Source organism: Crocuta crocuta, unplaced genomic scaffold (assembly GCF_008692635.1).
Source record: "Crocuta crocuta isolate KB4526 unplaced genomic scaffold, BGI_CrCroc_1.0 scaffold125, whole genome shotgun sequence".
Classification (NCBI taxonomy): Eukaryota; Metazoa; Chordata; class Mammalia; order Carnivora; family Hyaenidae; genus Crocuta; species Crocuta crocuta.
In genome coordinates, this window is record NW_027531143.1 from 8,111,243 (window position 1) to 8,126,573 (window position 15,331).

Sequence of the window (15,331 nt, forward strand, 5' to 3'; positions counted from 1 at the left end):
TTTTACCAAAGAGCCAGAAACCCAGAGGCACGAACACAGTTTCCTCACAGGATTTCAGTTCGAGCAGGTCTCTGGCAAAGATATTAAAGATACAGAAAGACTGGTAGAATTACATCCTGTATATCTCATGGCAAGGCTAGGGGGGCACACCACAGGGATAAGTCCATGAAACCTCCAGAGATTGCCAGGGGGTCGATGTTGTTAAAAGGGGGTTGCTGTTTTGTGGACTGCTGCTTGATTAGGGGAAATGAAAATCAGGTGAGTTTATGCCAGACTTCGAAGTAAGCCTTCTTTTCTTGTCTAGTGACCAAGTTAAATGTATTTCTGCTCAGCTACAGAACAAAACAACAAAAACAAAAGAACAGAGAGTGCATTAACTATTTGCCACTCATTTACGGGAAGCACGCTGTACTTTTCCTATGGGGCAATGAGAAACAAGAAAACCTAAGGTCTCTCTTTCCCCATTTCAAGTTCTAGTAATTAAAAATTTTCCAGCTAAGAATACTAAAAATGAGAAGTCTGTCTACGTACAATCCATCTCAAGGGCATAAATGGCCTATAGCCAATTCTTAACTATTCACATTGTGTGCTATCTTTAGACCCTTTATTCTTTTATTTTATTCTTCCCTTTCAGTTGCCATGCTTAGAGAGGAATAGTTCCTAATTCCCTCCCTGAGATGTGGGGAAGGAGAAGCCGGAACCATAAGGAAAAGAGGAAAATTGGCATAGGAATGACGGTAGCCCTGGTCAAGAATAAATACACCCATGTACATATATCACCGTCATGTTTCCCTCTCTAAAACTGTTTAAGGTTTATTCAGTTTTTAAAGGTTAATATAAGCCTGGTTCTGTTCTGGGAAGAGTGCTCTTTTAGAAATGAGTTCTTTCTTGATAGAGTTTTACCCGTACCTAACCTGAGGGAAACAGTATTTGCAAAAGAAGGAAATGATAAGAGAGGACACAGGAATTCTCAAGCAATTAGGAAATGCTCATTTCGAGAAGGGGGGAACGCTTTAAAAGAAAAGTACTTACAGGCTTTAACTCAGACAACAGTTTTGCCAGCCTTCACTGCATCTCCCTCCGCAACCACAGACTGGAGAGCAAGGAAGTCCAGAAACAGGAAACCAGAGAAAAGGTGCTGTCTTCACTTCTCCCTCGTGGATTACTTCCCAGTTCAAGCTCAGAGGGAAGAATCAGGAAACCAGGGCAAAAGCCCCTGTCTGTAGCTCCTCTCTTGGGAATTCCGTTTTCATTAAGGCTGTAACAGAAACAAAACAAAACAAAACCAAAATTTTGAAAATGCTAACAAACGCTTCTGCTTGAGGCTGCAGGTTGTGAACCTACTCGCTGTAGGGTATTTAAATGTTAATGTGTGTATGAATCACCTGGGGATCTTGTTAAAATGCAGGCTCTGACTCCTTTGAGGTGGTGTCTGTGACTGCACTCTTAGCAAACTCCCGGTCATGCTGATGATGTTGGTAGTAAGGTCCTAGTTGGGAAGATGAATTTAACCATGAGTATTCAATTAAGCAATCAACAGTAGTGTTAATTCTCTCTCTTTTTTTTTAAAGAGTGATGGCAGAGGTATGATCTGGCAACATGAATCTTTAAAATTTCTTTTAACATTTATTTATTTTTGAGAGAGAGAGACAGAGATACAGCATGAGTGGGGGAGCGGTGGAGAGACACAGAATCTGAAGTAGGCTCCAAGCGCTGAGCTGTTAGCACAGAGTCCGATGCGGGGCTCAAACTCAGAGACCATGAGATCATGACCTGAGCCGAATTCGGAAGCTCAACCAACTGAGCCACCACTCAGGTGCCCCTCATAGTGTTAATTCTTAATGGCAGGGGTACTAAATGGTTATCCTGCTTAACTGCATTTTTAGGAACATCTATTATAATATTTAGAGTTTATATTTAATTGTCTCAATAAAAGAGAAGGTTTTTTTTCTTGTTTTAGAAAATTCATAATCAAGAACCACTCTTTCAGCTTATCACACCTATTAAAAAACCAAGCTATTTGGACTCTCAGTCATTAGGGAAAAACCTTTGGTGGCATTCTAACTGTGAGAAAGTTCCAGAGGTCATGTGAGTGAGCTGGGTTTTCAAACCGAAACATATGCAGGGGCAATAAACATAACAGAAACTTATAGAAAGTATTTTTTGCTTTTGTTTTTTGTTTGTTTATAGTACTGCTTCTTTCAAGAACATACCTCAGTTTCATATTGTAAACAAGTGACTAAGTAATGGTGGAATAAGTTGGTCCAACTCACAGAAAATAGTTATAAGATCTAGAAAAGGATATTTATACACAAACACACACACACAACCACTTGAAAGCTCAGGAGAGGACCAAAAGTAAGCAGAAACTGGGGGGGAGAAGGATGAGATGTGCAAATTCGCAGTGTTTTTTCTTAAGTATTGCTTAATCCACAGGAAGCTTAAGTGACAGAAACCTGTAGGCTCATACAGGTCTGTTGGTGACAGAATAACCAAAGGGTCATGGGGAAATCATGGAAAGGAGGGAACCTCAGACAAGCCGAGACCCCAAATCCACATAAAAAAAATCTAATGAGATCCTAGGCTGCAGACTAAGACTCATTTTTAGGGGAAACCCCAGGGGAGTCCAGAAATAACTACCAGCATCTAAAAGCTGAAAAACTGAGCAGAGATTTCAGTTACTATTCTACACAGAGAGGACAGAACTTGGAGTTTGAGTCCAGCCAAGTTAACTGTGTTATAGAACAAACTTCACTTTTCAGAGAAACAAGAAAGTCCAGGCCTCTACAGCACATCATTTATAATGACCAGTTTCGTTACATATGTAAAGTCACTAACTGTGAAGAAGCCAGAAAATGGGACTCTTGGGTTCTCCCTGACACCACCTCTGGCATCGAACAAGGGTTTTTATTCCCCAACACCAAATATGTGGTATCTTTTCCAACACCAACTCTCTAACTCTCAGACACTATCTGGAGTTAGTGCAGACTCCCTAAGTTAAGGGACTTAGTCTCACCAGCCTGCCAGTCTCCAGTGCCTGGGGTGCTACACATACTTCTGACTGGCCAGCTAGAAATAAGTCAGTTTGATACTTCCCCAGAATGACTCATCTAACTCAGGGAAGCGCTTCACTTCAACTCAGGAGCAGCCAAATGGAAGAGTTGCATCGGACAAGTTATTGGGGGTGGGCGCTGGGGGGTGGGGGGAGAGGGACGTGCCAGCCTCCCGGCACTTTCTAGCATTTGCCAACTTGGGAGCTCCTATAGTAATTTTTAAGACAGGAGCCTGTCAAACCTAGTCCCTAGGCTATTAAAAGATGGTCCTAGAGGCACTTGGGTAGCTCAGTCGGTTAAGCCTCTGATTTTGGCTCAGATCATGATCTCGCAGTTTGGGAGTTTGAGTCCCCCATCAGGCTCTGCGCTGATGGCTCAGAGTCTGGAACCTACTTCAGGTTTCATCTCCATCTCTCTCTGCCCTTCCTCTGATCACACTCTGTCTCTCTAGCTCTCAAAAATGAACAAACAGTGAAAAAAAAAAAAAAAAAGATATGAGCCTAGCACTCAGAATGTTCTTAAAGGGTCAGTGTTAGCAGGACAAGTCTTTGTTTTAGAGGTTGTCTCCTGTGTTGCAGGTTTAGCTGTGGAATGAAACACATTAGTGCCTCCAGGGCATTGTGATAACTAAAACCACCACCACCACCACCACCACGGATGCACACACAGCACACTTCTAAATTCCAAAGCTCCCCTTGAGAATCTTGTTTTCATATATATTTAATCACTATATTATTATAATATATATTTATATATCATTCATATAAAAGACATGATATATAAATATATATTATAATCCTGATTAATATATAATCCTAAATATATGTATAAAATAGTAATGATATATTTGTATAATAATTAGTACATATACTCATTTGGGACTGAATATGGCTAAGAAAGTGGCATTTTCTGTCAGTTTGGGTTTTTCAGGAAGCAAATGAGACTGAGTTTAAAATAGAGGTTTATTGAGGGTCCCATTGTGTAAAAACAAAATTTTTTAAAGTCTGGGATTGGTGGGGCACCTGGGTGGCTTACTTGGTTAAGTGTCCAACATCAGGTGGGGTCATGATCTAGAGGTTCGTGGGTTCGAGCCCCACATCGGGCTCTGTGCTGACCGCTCACAGCCTGGAGCCTTCTCTGGATTCTGTGTCATCTTCTCTTTCTGTCCCTCCCCTGATCATGCTCTCTCTCTCTCAAAAATAAATAAACTTAAAAAAAGAATAAGAAATAAAGTTAGCAGGACTGGGCAAGGAGAGCTTTAGCAAAGTCATAGCCCCCCGCAGCAGGAGGCTTCAGAGGGAACCCACATGTTGGAGGGGTCCTGGGGGAGGCAGCGCTGGGCAGGCAGGTGTCCCTGCAGCTGAAGTTCAGACATTGGCCCCGCGAAAGCACAGTCTTGGATGGGAAGCCCCAGCTGATCTCGAAGGTGCTCCAGGCCATCAGCTAACAGCGTCCTCCCACTGAAAGAAGTTCTGAGTAGCACGCAGCCAGGAGGTTTTTTTCTCTTAAGTCATTTATTTCACATAGGAGTAATCACTAGTTACCAAGTATAATTGAGGATACTTTGTTTCTTCCCATACGAATGAAGTAGGAGGAGCGGCCGAAAGACCTATCATTGAACACTATAATCCAACATCTTGTGTTGTTGTGTTTTCCCTAACAAAATAGTGTTGAAATAGCCTTGCAGCAAAATGAAATCATGAACACATTTATCGATGACTGGAAGTGCCTGGCAGAAGAAGAAGGCACCTTTGGGGACAAGACTGATATCCACTTGAAAGAGTACCAGTCCTTCACCGACCTTCATAACCTAACAGAGAAAATGGTCACTTGTGTCTCATGGCATCCGACTATCTACGGTGAGACTGCAGTTCCCTTTGGTGAGGGCGAGGAAAGTCGGTTGCTTTTGTATGTGAAATTACACACAAGCTCAGCTACTCAGTTTCAGTCAGACAACTTCCAATTGCTGAGTGCACCTGCCAGCTTCTTTCTTGACACCCCTGCAGTCCTGTGCTCTCCCAGGACTGCACTGTGGCCTCTACAAGGAGAGAACCAAAGCCCAAGCCAGGGAAGTGACTGGCTCAGGTCACCCAGCTGGTGAAATGCTGAACCGGAGTTGCCTCAGCCTCCTGGGACTCCCGAAGCTAGCTCCATCCCGCCTGACACTCTTCCTCTCTGATTACTGGGCAAGAGACGAAACACACCTCCTTTTCTTTTTTCTTTTAATGTTTATTTATTTTTGAGAGAGTGCAAACAAGGGAGGGATGGGAGGGGCGAAGTTCTGAGGCCTGCTCTGCACTGACAGCAGCCAGCGATATGGGGCTTGAACTCATGAACCCCGAGATCATGACCTGGGCTACAAAGTAGGTTGCTAAACCGACTGAGCCCCGCAGGCACCCCAAACACACCTCCTTTAAATCACTCAGCAACCAAGGGGGGGGACCATGTGTAAATGCCACTAAACAGAGAAAAATGTCCTTTCCCACTTTTTTTCCTCCTCCCCTCCCCCACATGGACCCTTTTCTCACAAAAATATTTTTTTCTTACTAAATCTTCAAAGTTTACTGTTTATTTTATAGTAAAGGTACATCTCCATTTGGACTGACCACCTTTCAAGTGCTAAATAAACAACACGTGACTACTGGCTACCATATTCCACAGTAGAGCTCAAAGAGACTCTTGGTCTCTTATTGAATATATTTGTTTCAACAAAATGGAGATGAATGGTGACTATGTAGAGCAATGAAGCACAACCCCAAGTACAGTTGCTGCAGGTTTTAACTTCTAATTGTGTTTCAATCAGGGCTAATAGCTGTGTCAGTGGCTGTAAGACTCTCCTTTGAAGACAGAGTCCACTTTTCCGGTAAATTACTGCTGCAACCATCTCTGATTCTTTTCTGGAGTTTCTCCGACCCCATACACCCTCAGGTAATTGAGGGGAGTTGCCCACATGGTCTAATATCAAATATTATGTTCACATTCCTCTTCAGCAGTTTTAATTGCAAAATACTTTATGACCACTTACTATGGCAAGCCCTTGTAAAGTTAGGCTTTCTTCAATTCAGAATTTGTCATCAATTTGAGCAAAACTAAAGTTTACAGTCAGTTTATTGAACGAATCAGTATGTTATTTTCAAAAAAGATCTTAAGAGGAATGTTAAACCATTTTTCAAAAGCAAACTCCTTTATGGGCTTTCTTTAAATATTATTCGTTCAAATGCAAATAAACTTTAATTTCACATGAATTTCCTCAGTTCCGAGGATCACCAGTAGGTGATGGTAATGAGCACAGACACCTGTGTGGGAAACAACAGGGGTGCAGGGCCAGGGGTGGGGACCATGGCCCCAGAAAGTGTACAACCCACCTGCGGGGACAGCGACACTTCAGCTCTCTCGTTGCCAGGTGGTCCTATTTGTCAAAGGGATCCAGATCAGAAATTTTGAGTGAAATCTCCCAATTTTTAAATAGTTCAACAAAAACCAAACCAAACACACAAATCAACTCAGAGAAGGCTGAGGACTGGGTTTGTCCCACGAGGTTCTGTTTCCATCATCTGCTGAAAAACAGTTTTATTTAGGGTGCTTTATAGTGTTAGATTAAGTTTTTAAAACTGTACTTAAATATAATATTTTGTTTCTATAAAGTATTATATAACTAAGCCTCTCCCTAATAAAACCTAGCCTTCCTCTCTTCCTTCTTCCCTAATTCATCTGAATTCAGGCAGTCTTACTATAATAGATTGAAGTACTTTAATTATTATAGACTTAGAGGTCAAAATGACAGGTCTCTAGTTCTTTCTAGTCAGCCTACTTACAACAAAAATGGTGCCATTCTCTCACTGGGGTTTTCTAACATTTTCTAGTGGCATAGAATTACTCACCAGTCCACAAAGCGGAAATGTGGCTGTACTTTCAGGCAAAAAGGAGGAGGAAAGAAGGAGATTTTCCTCTATTTTAAAGACTAGCTAAAAACAAACAAACAAACAAGCAAATAGGGGTGCGTGGGTGGCTCAGTGGGTTGAGCGCCTGACTTCAGCTGAGGTCATGATTTCAGTTTGTGGGTTCAAGCTCCATGTGGGGCTCTGTGCTGACAGCTTGGAGCCTGGAGCCTGCTTCAGATTCTGTGTCTCCCTCTCTCTCTGCCCCTCCCCTGCTCATGCTCTGTCTCTCTCTCAAGAATAAACAAACATTAAAAAAATTTAAAAACCAAGCAAATAATTTCTTAAAGAAATAATGCAAATGATTTCTTTTGTCTTTGTTCTATTAAAACTATAGGAAGATTTTTTTAAAATTTATTTTTAAAGTAGAGGTTTCTCTAGAATCCACAGAGTACCAAATAAACAAAGATGATGAACTCCAATTCCAGTCTGAAACCTTTAGCTCAGTGGTGGCAAACCAATGGCCTCAGGGCCCCCTATTTCTGATGGTTATGTTTAAAGAAGCACAGTAACCATGCAAGTGTTTTGCTTGGTGGTACCATATTAGTGCAGGTGCCAAAGAGATTTAATATACCTATCCCTTACAGGGCTTCCTTCTTACCCTCCAGGCACTTGAGTTTGTTTATTTCTGTATTGTCTTAAAATTTGAACTGTTATCAGTGGCAACACCTTTATTTTTTCTCATTCCACAAATTTTCTTTTTGAGTCCTCACTCTGTGCCAGGCTAGCTAGACAGCAGGGAACAAAACACACAAATATCTTGTCCTCACAGAGCTTACCTTCACACTTCTCAGAAACACTAAGCTTAGTCTTTTTGTCTCTAAAAAATCCTAACATCTCCCAGCAATGACCCATGGAGGGTGGAGGAAGGGGAGACCTGGTCCCCTTGGGAATGTACTTCTCTCATACACGTAGCCAACGTGCACAATAAAACTGAGCAAAAGCATCTTCCCATCCCGAGGTAGGATTCTGGGAATAGACTCTAGGTCCACATTTCTTATAGAGAGCTATAAAATTCAACTTTTGATTGTCTCAGTATTATTTTCTCACTATGATCATAATAGGTGTTCTCACTCTCTCTTGACTTTGGGGGGTTTGCTTTAGTTAATGCTGGAGAGCCCAGATGACATCTTTTGCTTCAAGTTCTGTCCGAGTGACCCTAATATCATTGCTGGAGGCTGCATAAATGGGCAGGTATTTATGGATTTTTTTTTCAGCTATGTATTAATTTAGACAATATTCTGTAATATGTTTTGATAGGTAGGGTTTGTTTTTTTTTAACATATGGATTCAATGTAGCAGAAGTATGCCAATTGTGTGCCAAGAACTGGGGTATATAGAAATGTCAGACATGGTATCAGGGCTCGCAGGGCCCAAGATAATCTACTGACAACTGCAACAAAACCAAGTCAAATCTGTTTGTGTTGTTGGAATAGAGCTGCACATTGTACAAGATTCCACAGAAGACCAAAAACGCAAGCATTAATACCTCTTGGTCAAGAGTCCTCTTCTAACATTTCCCTGGGGACAGCAGTCAGGGACTGGTCCAGAATTTGAAAAGAAACGCACTGGAAAAGCATATATATATTACTGAATTGAAATATGTACAGGGGCGCCTGGGTGGCTCATTCGGTAAAGCATCCGACTTTAGCTCAGGTCATGATCTCACAGTTTGTGGGTTCGAGCCCCACATCAGGCTCTGTGCTGATGGCTCAGAGCCTGTTTCAGATTCTGTGTCTCCCTCTCTCTCTGCCCCTTCCCCACTCATTCTCTGTCTCTCAAAACTGAATAAATGCTAAAAATTAAAAAAAAAAGAAATATGTACAATTTGATCCCATATTTGCTTTTTTCTTCTTTTCCTTTTTTTAAAAAATATTTTTATTTATTTTTGAGAGAGAGGAGTGGGGAGAGGAGCAGAGAGAGGGGGGTACTGAGGATCTGGAGCAGGCTCTATGCCGACAGCAGAGAGCCTGATGCAGGGCTCAAATTCACAAACCATAAGATCGTGACCTGTGCTAAAGTTCTACACTTAATTGACTGAGCCACCCAGGAGCCTCTTTTAACTTATCTAAGTTATATGAAATTTAAATCATGTCTTCCAGTTGCCTGTTTCTCTAATAAAGCAAAACAAAAATCTTAATGCTGTTTTATGATCAGAATTTAAATTCACTGTGACTCCATGAGTTTGACCATTAAGGGTATACGGTCTTCTGTTGTGCGGCTAGGAAAACTTGCTTGGGATTGAAAATTTAATCCATGACCATTTATCCAGAACCAAAACAACTGGAAAACAAAATTTCCCCCTCAGTTTTGTTCAACAATAACTGGTGGTCGGAATGATGACCCAGAGCCCATCCCCCAAGCTATATAAATCCTGAAATGCTTTTAGTTACTCATTATGAAGGTGATACAACTCTGTTTAAGAATATTTTAGAAAAGGGGCACCTGGCTGGCTCAGTCAGAAGAGCACTGGAATCCTGATCTCAGGATTGTGAAGTCGAGCCCAATGTTGGTTACAGAGATTATAGAGATTACTTAAAGAAATAAATAAACACTTTAAGAAAAACAAAGTATTTTAGAAAAGCAAATGATGACAATAAAACCACTCGCAATTCTGTAATCCTGACATTTTAACATTTTAGTGTGTTGAAATGACCTTTAACCATTGAAAATTAATCTAATTTAGCATTGCACATTCCAGTTTATTCTTTTTCCAAAAATGACCAACCGTGTAATTTTGGAGTTGGCTAGAATATTCAGTTAAGTAGAAACCATCATTTTCCCCCTTTTTGGACAATTGAGTATTTGTGCTTCTGGAGAAGAGGCAAAACATCTATCTCTCCCCACAATCACAGCACATTCCCAAAGGCAGAGGAAGAATCTTCCTGAAGCAGAGGAGACTGCATACTGTTTATCTTGGAGTCAAAAAAAACACTGCTAGTCTTTATTAACACAAGCATAAGCACCAAAATCAAAGTGCTGAAAATACTTTTATAGAGGAGAAAACATTCTTTTTCCTATTAGCTTTAGAAGTTTCTGACTTAACTAAGGATTGAGGCTAAATTTGACTATCCTTCAGTGTCATTGATTTACTGGGGTGCATGCCAATATTAGTAGGCTTTTAAAAATCTTTAAAAGCCAATTAGCTATTTCCTGAAAATATGTTGTAATAACATTTATTTCTGTTTTAGATTGTCCTGTGGGATATTACTGCACATGCAGATCGCATAGAAAACATCAAGACAGGTGGTAGCAGAAGTAAAAAAGTCACGCTCAAGGTTAGCGTTTTATAACGTTTCCCTCGCAAGTTTTTCCAGTTCAGGAGTTCATCAAAAAATACACCACAGAACTGCCATGTTAAAGAAAGCCTCAACCCAGAGTGGGGGTGGGGGGAGGTATTATTTCCTACGCCTTCAGGTCTGTTTGTGGACATGTTCTGAATCACCTTTACGTTGGCCCTTGATTAAGAAGTCAGTAAAACAAGTCGCATAGTCTGTCTGAGGATGCTAGGATATTTTTGTTGTCAAATAAAATAAAGGGACCAAGTGACTTGTCTAAAGTGATGTCGTGGAAAGAACATGGGCCAGGAGGGCCATGTATCTAGGCTCCAGATCATAGTCCTTTGAGTTTGGACAGGCCCTCTCACCTCAGCGAGAATCGATTTTCTCAAGTGTAAACGAAGGTGTTGCAATCCTTCCTGAAAATAATATCCTGTGATTTTGTGAAGCTGTGAATGCTTCCAAGAAGGTCAAGGAAAGGCTCCTCGGCTCCCGACACAGTTCATACCCACCATATTGCACAGCTCTACCGTAGCTCTTCAGCCTGAACAGGCCTCTTCCCAAGACAGAGAGGGACGTGGCCTTCTGTGCGTGCACGAAACACTCCTTCCGAAATGGAAGCTCATTGATTCCGTAGGGGATGGGTCAGTAATTCTTGTTAAGTTTGAAATCTTAGACTAAACTGAAGGGAAAGTACATAATCTTATTACCTCAATATATGATACGCAGAAGAACTAATTTATGTTTTTCTCTGAACTAGTATTTCTCCAAGTTATTAATTGTAGCTGGAATAACTAGTAACGTATGAATTCACTCATTAACTCTGTGAAAGTAGCACGTAACATTCTCTTGACATTTTTCCAGCCTATGTTTCTCCTTGAACCAGACAGTAATAAAGAAGTGATGTATATCAGACACTGCGCAGTCTCCTCAATAGAAAATGGCCATAAGAAAGTAATTACAGATATACACTGGCTGCCTGACACATTTGAGGTGAGCCTTGACGGTTTCATAGTTTTCTCCTGCTGGACTGTACATTCTCAGAAGATTTTATTCAAAGTTGATGTTTCAAGTCAACGATTCGTTTACATTTAAATCATGAAACAACCAGGAAGCAGGCGTCAACCGGTTGTGTCAGTGTTGCCCGGCCAATATCTGACTTGGAGCTCAGAATAAGGCCAATATTACAACTTCAATGGTTTATAAACCACTGAACAATGTAGATGGTGTCAACATTGATATAATACAACAGTGAAGAAGATAAGAGTTTGATATGTAAAAATAGAGTGCAAATATTTTACACCCTTAGCCTTTGTGGGTTTAAAAGTTATGATTTCAGGGGCACCTGGGTGGCTCAGTCAGTTGGGAAGCATCCGACTTTGGCTCAGGTCATGATCTCACCATTCATGATTTGAGCCTTGAGTTAGGCTCTTGTGCTGACAGCTCAGAGCCTGGAGCCTGCTTCAGATTGTGTGTCTCCCTCTCTCTGCCCCTCCCCCGCTCAAGCTCTGTCTCTCTCTCTCTCTCTCTTTCTCTCTCTCTCAAATATAAATAAACACTAAAAAATTATTTTAATTTAAAAAGGTTAATGATTTCAGTTAGTTGGAGCAGATAACTCTGAAGTGATGTGACACATAATAATGTGTTATTTTGCCAAGGCAACTTTGAACCAGTGGGTGAGAACTGGTCATGCAGTGAGTGAGTCCAGCTCTCCGCCCAGCACTAGCAATGCAGTTTGGCTTCTTAGTTCTGTACCAGACTCACCAAGTCTGGTGTTGGTGAATTTGGATACTGGTGAGCTCCCCGAATGTCTTCCTCGAAGGCCCTAATGGTCTCCTCTGTACTTTCAGAAACTCAAAGCATATTATGAAAAAGTAAAGTTAGGAAAGATAATTAGCCTTTCAATGTATTCAAATGGATTATGCAAAGCAACAATACTTTTGAAAGTTATAATGGACCAAAACAAATAGCCCAGATAATTTCTATTACCTGTAGAAGTTTAACATATGATAATGGAAGAAACTCTCTGACTTCATTTCAGTTCACCATATACACAAATTAATTCAGAGGATTATAACATTAAATAAAAATAAAAATCACAGGAAAAATGTAATAAATCAAAATAGAATATTATATTTCCATATCAAGGACAGTTTTCTAAGCTAATTAATGTTGAAAGACATTCAAAACATACACATGTAAATTTCTAAATTAAAAAATAAAGAGCAGACAACAAAATGGAAAATATTGGTCTCAAATATGGTAAAGACAAAATTTCCAATAAATAAAATATATACTGTATACTATACAATACAACTATATATAATACACTGTATACTCACTATATACAATTAGTATGATTTCATGATAAACATGAAAATCATTCAGGCTTTTTAATATCAAAAAAATTAATTATAAAACAACAATAATATACTATGTTGGACCTATTTAATTTTTCAATAAAAATTTAGTAAATAATAATACCCTGTGTTAGAAAGGATTCAATGGTGACACCAGTAAACTCTAGCAATGCTGCTTCCAACATAAAAGTTTTGGAATACAATTAGTCAATGTGATTCTTAAATCATCCAAAATTTCAACTTTTTGAACAGTAATTCAAATCGTGGGAGTTCATATTAAGATATAATCCAACTTGGGGCCGCCTGGGTGCCTCGGTGGGTTAAGTGTCCGACTTTGGCTCGGGTCGTGATCTCATGGTTGGTGGGCTCGAGCCCCACATTGGACTCTGTGCTGACAGCTAGCTCAGAGCCCAGAGCCTGCCTCACATTCTGTGTCTCCCTCTCTCTCTGCCTCTGCCCCACTCATGCCCTGTCCCTTTCTCTCTCCCTCAAAAAGAAATAAATATTAAAAATATTTTTTAAAAAATGAAATAATCTAACTCGTGCCTCAAGAGACAAAATTACATGCACATCTTAACAAACTGTCAAAATGTAACGTGAAAAGAGACTGGAAAAGAATATAGGTTAGAATTATATTGGATTCTAAAACCTACTTTCCAAATCTCTGTACTATTATGCTATGTTGTGTCCGTTTTTTAAATCATTAAAACATAAAAGCCCAGGGCAAGCCGCTTCTCTGCACTTCATACTGCAGGGAAGTCTCCCTAGAGGGCGAGGCGCACAGACTCTGGGTTGCTTATCAGATCTGAATAGAAGTTGGCAGCAGTTAGGAACCTGAGAGGGTTCCGGCTGTGGTGGCCTCAGCCAAGTTTCCAGAGTCCTAATTCCTGTGCTGCCTGCAGGCAGTAGTAGTACAGCACCTATCTCCCTCCTTCCACCCCCCACTCTCACTGTTTGCTGCCAGAGTCCCTGCCTTTGTTTTACTATTTTGCTCATCAGTCCTTCCAGAAAAGTAGGGAACGGGGAAAGTCACGTTTCCCTATGGATTCAAGAGTCACACTTTCACAGATTGCCACAAAACCTTTCATCTCGTTTCAAAGCTAGCTGCTTGGAATTTGGGACCTTCTAGGACCCTGAGGAGCCACTAACTGTGCTAGGTGGCTGTTGGTATCCAATGTAACACTAAGCATCTTCTCCACTGACCTTATCTGCTTAACAATCTCATAAAAACTCCTATGTTTTATTCCACCATCAATAGTAAAAGACGAAAGAGCCTACATTTCTAATTATTTCTAATCATAATGGGTCATGAAATTATGACACACCATCTATATAAGACTATTAAAATGATTTATGAGTACATAGGTAAATGTTCAAATGATATCAACTGAAAAATCTAAGGATAGAAATTTTTATGCATGCTGATTAAAACTATGTTAAAATGTTTATGTGAAAAAAGACTGGAAAAATATGGCAGAATTAAATTTTATTTTAAAGCCTATCCTCCAAGTTTCTGTGACAGTGTTATCTTCCCTTAATAAAAATTAAAACCAGAAAATATTTAAAGAGCAAAAAGCTATGAGAAAAGTCATTACTGTTCTAGGTACACAGAACTTACTTCTTGTGTTTTTAAAAAACAGATTAACAGAATGGGTTCTGTCTTTGAGAATCGAAATGGAATATGCTGCCAACTTGTCACATGTTCGGCTGATTGGTAGGTCATTGTTAGTGTTCTTGGGTCAATTCGATGTGGGGGTAGGGGATGGGGAAGGTTTCCCCACAGTTCTAACAAGCAATGCTCAGGACACCAGCTGGGTGTTTTATAACTCAACTCAATTCTGACACTATCTGAAAGGATTCACAGGTTAAGGTCCAGTCCTACCAGACTGCCCCCCCAGCCCCCCGCCCCCACCACCCCTCTCCCCTGCCACCTCAGAGGCCAGTCAGGAGCCCAGGTTGTTACCTGTACTTCTGACTGACTTGCTGCAGATTGGAAGTTCCCAAGATTCCCTCCTCAGGTTGGATTAATTTGCTAGAGCAGGTCACAGAACTCAGAGAAACATTTTACCTACTAGGTTACTGGCATATAAAAGGATGTAACTCAGGAATAGCCAGATGGAAGAGATGCTTAGGGCAAGGTCTAGGGAAAGAGCTCAGAGCTACCATCCCCTCTCCTGGTACTCACCTGTCCCCAATCTCCAGGTGTTCACCAACCAGGAAGCTCTCTGAAGCCTGTCTTCTTGGGGTTTTACAGAGGCTTCATTACACAGGTACAATTGATAGAATAATTGGCCATTGGTGACTGAACTCCAGCACCTCTCGCCTCCCTGGAAGTCAGGGGGTAGAACTGAAAATTCCAGCTCTCAAATTGCAAGGTTGGCTCCATTGGTAACCAGCCTCCATGCTTAGGTGTTTTCCAAAGGTCCCTTTATTAACATAACAAACCTCACCTTTACCACACTCACACATCTAGGAAATTCCAAGGGTTTTAGAAGCTCTCTGGGGAGAGAGGGGGGATTGCCTGGGTGGCTCAGTGTGTTGAGTTTCCCACTTTGGCTCAGGACATGACCTCACTGTTTGTGAGTTCAGTCTGTTGAGTTTCCCACTTTGGCTCAGGACATGATCTCACTGTGAGTTCAAGCCCTGCATCGGGCTCTCTGCTGACAGCTCAGGGGCCTGTTTCACATTCTGTGTTTCCCTCT

At 40.9% G+C, this 15,331-nt stretch overlaps 1 protein-coding gene across 3 annotated transcripts in view; it reads left to right on the forward strand.

The window, feature by feature from the left end:
- Window positions 1-15,331, forward strand: part of DNAI3 (dynein axonemal intermediate chain 3) — a 73,181-nt gene that overhangs the window by 26,554 nt on the left and 31,296 nt on the right. For all 3 annotated transcript variants that reach the window (XM_077771120.1, XM_077771117.1, XM_077771119.1), the window contains 6 exons: window positions 4,722-4,912; window positions 5,857-5,981; window positions 8,096-8,185; window positions 10,183-10,269; window positions 11,134-11,262; window positions 14,270-14,343. In XM_077771120.1, the coding sequence (XP_077627246.1) occupies window positions 4,722-4,912; window positions 5,857-5,981; window positions 8,096-8,185; window positions 10,183-10,269; window positions 11,134-11,262; window positions 14,270-14,343 (696 nt within the window). The remainder of the gene's footprint in view (window positions 1-4,721; window positions 4,913-5,856; window positions 5,982-8,095; window positions 8,186-10,182; window positions 10,270-11,133; window positions 11,263-14,269; window positions 14,344-15,331) is intronic.